The sequence below is a fragment of the Tachysurus vachellii genome, chromosome 26, assembly GCF_030014155.1.
Source record: "Tachysurus vachellii isolate PV-2020 chromosome 26, HZAU_Pvac_v1, whole genome shotgun sequence".
Classification (NCBI taxonomy): Eukaryota; Metazoa; Chordata; class Actinopteri; order Siluriformes; family Bagridae; genus Tachysurus; species Tachysurus vachellii.
In genome coordinates, this window is record NC_083485.1 from 1,062,197 (window position 1) to 1,064,696 (window position 2,500).

The window sequence follows — 2,500 nt, forward strand, 5'->3', positions numbered from 1 at the left end:
TATTAGTGCTAATTAGGTGGAATATCACTGACTTAATGAGACTAACGACCTTAATTATTTGTGCTGAAGAACAGATGTAACACCCTTTCCTGTCCTTCTCATGGCCAAGAACAATGGGGAGAGATGGAGAGAGGTGGAGAACAAGAGAAAGCGAGTGAGAGAGAGAGAGAGAGAGAGAAAAAGAGAGAGAGCGAGAGAGAGAGAGAGAGAGAGAGAGAGAGAGAGAGAGAGTCTTCTGGTTTTCGGACTCATGAAGGGCAAAACACTTGTTCCAATTAAAGATGATCAGACATTTGATGGTGCTTATCTAGTGTACACACATCTGAGTGTGTGTGTGTGTGTGTGAGAGAGAGAGAGAGAGAGAGAGAGAGAGAGAGAGAGAGGACAAAATGTCCTCATAATGATAAGAATACATGACAGGTTTGGCTCATCCCCATAGAAAATGTCCTAAAATATAGAATAAGTGAAGAAGAATGTTTAGGGATTGATTGACAGGTAGCATTATGGGACAACAGGAGTGCTGTATGAAATTAGTGTGTGTGTGTGTGTGTGTGTGTGTGTGTGTGTGTGTGTGTGTGTGTGTGTTTGTGTGTATGTCTGGACATTGCTTATGTATGCCAGGGAAAGCTGAAAAATCTCTGTCTCTCACACACAGATGAGAACTCATTTAACACACACACACACACACACACACACATACACACACGAGTAAAACAGAGTGAGCTGGATGATGATTAATTGGAGAGCTCAGCTGTCAGATCAGCTCTGCATCTGTTTTGTTGGTTTTGAGAATGTGAAAAATACTTACTCACACACACACACACACACACACACACACACACACACACAGTATAGCTGCAGTATGCGGTGGTTAGAAAAATCATAATATAATAGTTATATACGGATCCGTGTTGCATAAATAGACGTGATGTCACAGAATTTTTGTGTCATGTGTCACAGGCATCGGCGTGGACAAACGCGGCTCCGTGTTCTTCGTGGATGGTTTGGCTGTTCGGAAACTCGAGAACGGCATCATCACCACGGTGATCGGGTTGAACACTGTCACAGCCACTCAACCAATCAGCTGTGACACATACATGGACATCAGTCAGGTAGAGACCACACACACACAGGCATGCACACACACACACACACACACACACACACAGGCGCACACAAAGTTTACAAATTGCTGATTCTCTATGTTTCAGTTTTTAGCCTGCAGCAACTTCTTACTCTAATACTCTCACTTTCCCTCTCTCTCTCTCTCTCTCTCTCTCTCTCTCTCTCTCTCTCTCTCTCTCTCTCTCTCTCTTTCTCTCTCTCCCTCTCTCTCTCTCTCTCTCTCTCTCTCTTTCTCTCGCTCTCTCTCTTTCTCTTGCTCTCGCTCTCTCACTCTCTCTCTCTCTCTCTCTCTCTCTCGCTCGCTCTCTCTCTCTCTCACACACACACACACACACACATATACACACAGGCCGACGGTCCACAGTTCACATGGTGCAGTAAATGTGTGAGTGAGAATCACACAGTGAGGCGAGAGGCCCGGGAGACGAGCCGCCGCAGGCCATTGGCTGACAGAGAGGGCTCATTTGCATAATCTCCAATATGACTGAGATAGTGAGCACTTCATTCTGAATGCTGTCCTGCTCTGAGGGCGCAAAACACACACATACACACACGCATACACACATACATACACACACACATGCATACACACACACACACACACACACACACACACACACACACACATACAGATATTCTTTGTCCTAAGAGCATCATTTTTCATCCTCAAATTTTCTGTGTGTGTGTGTGTGTGTGTGTGTGTGTGTGTGTGTGTGTGTGTGTGTGTGTGTGTGTGTGTGTGAGATCGAGTCATTTTAAATTGACCACTTGTGATTTCAAGCTACATAAATTATTTCTGCACAGCATGCCATCTCTCTCCCTTACTTTATGCCTGTATGGTGACATAGTTTTATGCCTGTAAGGCAAGGGTAACTGGGATTATGCCTGTAGGGCAGGGGTAACTGGAATTATGCCTGTAGGGCAGGGGTAACTGGGATTATGCCTGTAGGGCAGGGGTAACTGGAATTATGCCTGTAGGGCAGGGGTAACTGGGTTTATGCCTGTAAGGCAGGGGTAACTGGGTTTATGCCTGTAAGGACAGGGGTAACTGGGTTTATGCCTGTAATGACAGGGGTAACTGGGCCTGTGCCTGTAAGGACAGGGGTAACTGGGTTTATGCCTGTAGGGCAAGGATAACTGGGTTTATGCCTGTAGGGCAGGGGTAACTGGGATTATGCCTGTAGGGCAGGGGTAACTGGGTTTATGCCTGTAAGGCAGGGGTAACTGGGTTTATGCCTGTAAGGACAGGGGTAACTGGGTTTATGCCTGTAAGGACAGGGGTAACTGGGTTTATGCCTGTAAGGACAGGGGTAACTGGGTTTATGCCTGTAGGGCAGGGTTAACTGGGTTTATGCCTGTAAGGCAGGGGTAACTG

At 46.2% G+C, this 2,500-nt stretch overlaps 1 protein-coding gene across 1 annotated transcript in view; it reads left to right on the forward strand.

Annotated features, from left to right (window-relative positions):
* The window catches only part of tenm1 (teneurin transmembrane protein 1), a 125,564-nt gene that overhangs the window by 109,967 nt on the left and 13,097 nt on the right, over positions 1-2,500 (forward strand). Inside the window, exon 23 of the mRNA XM_060862401.1 lies at positions 961-1,112. Coding sequence (XP_060718384.1) covers positions 961-1,112 — 152 coding nt within the window. The remainder of the gene's footprint in view (positions 1-960; positions 1,113-2,500) is intronic.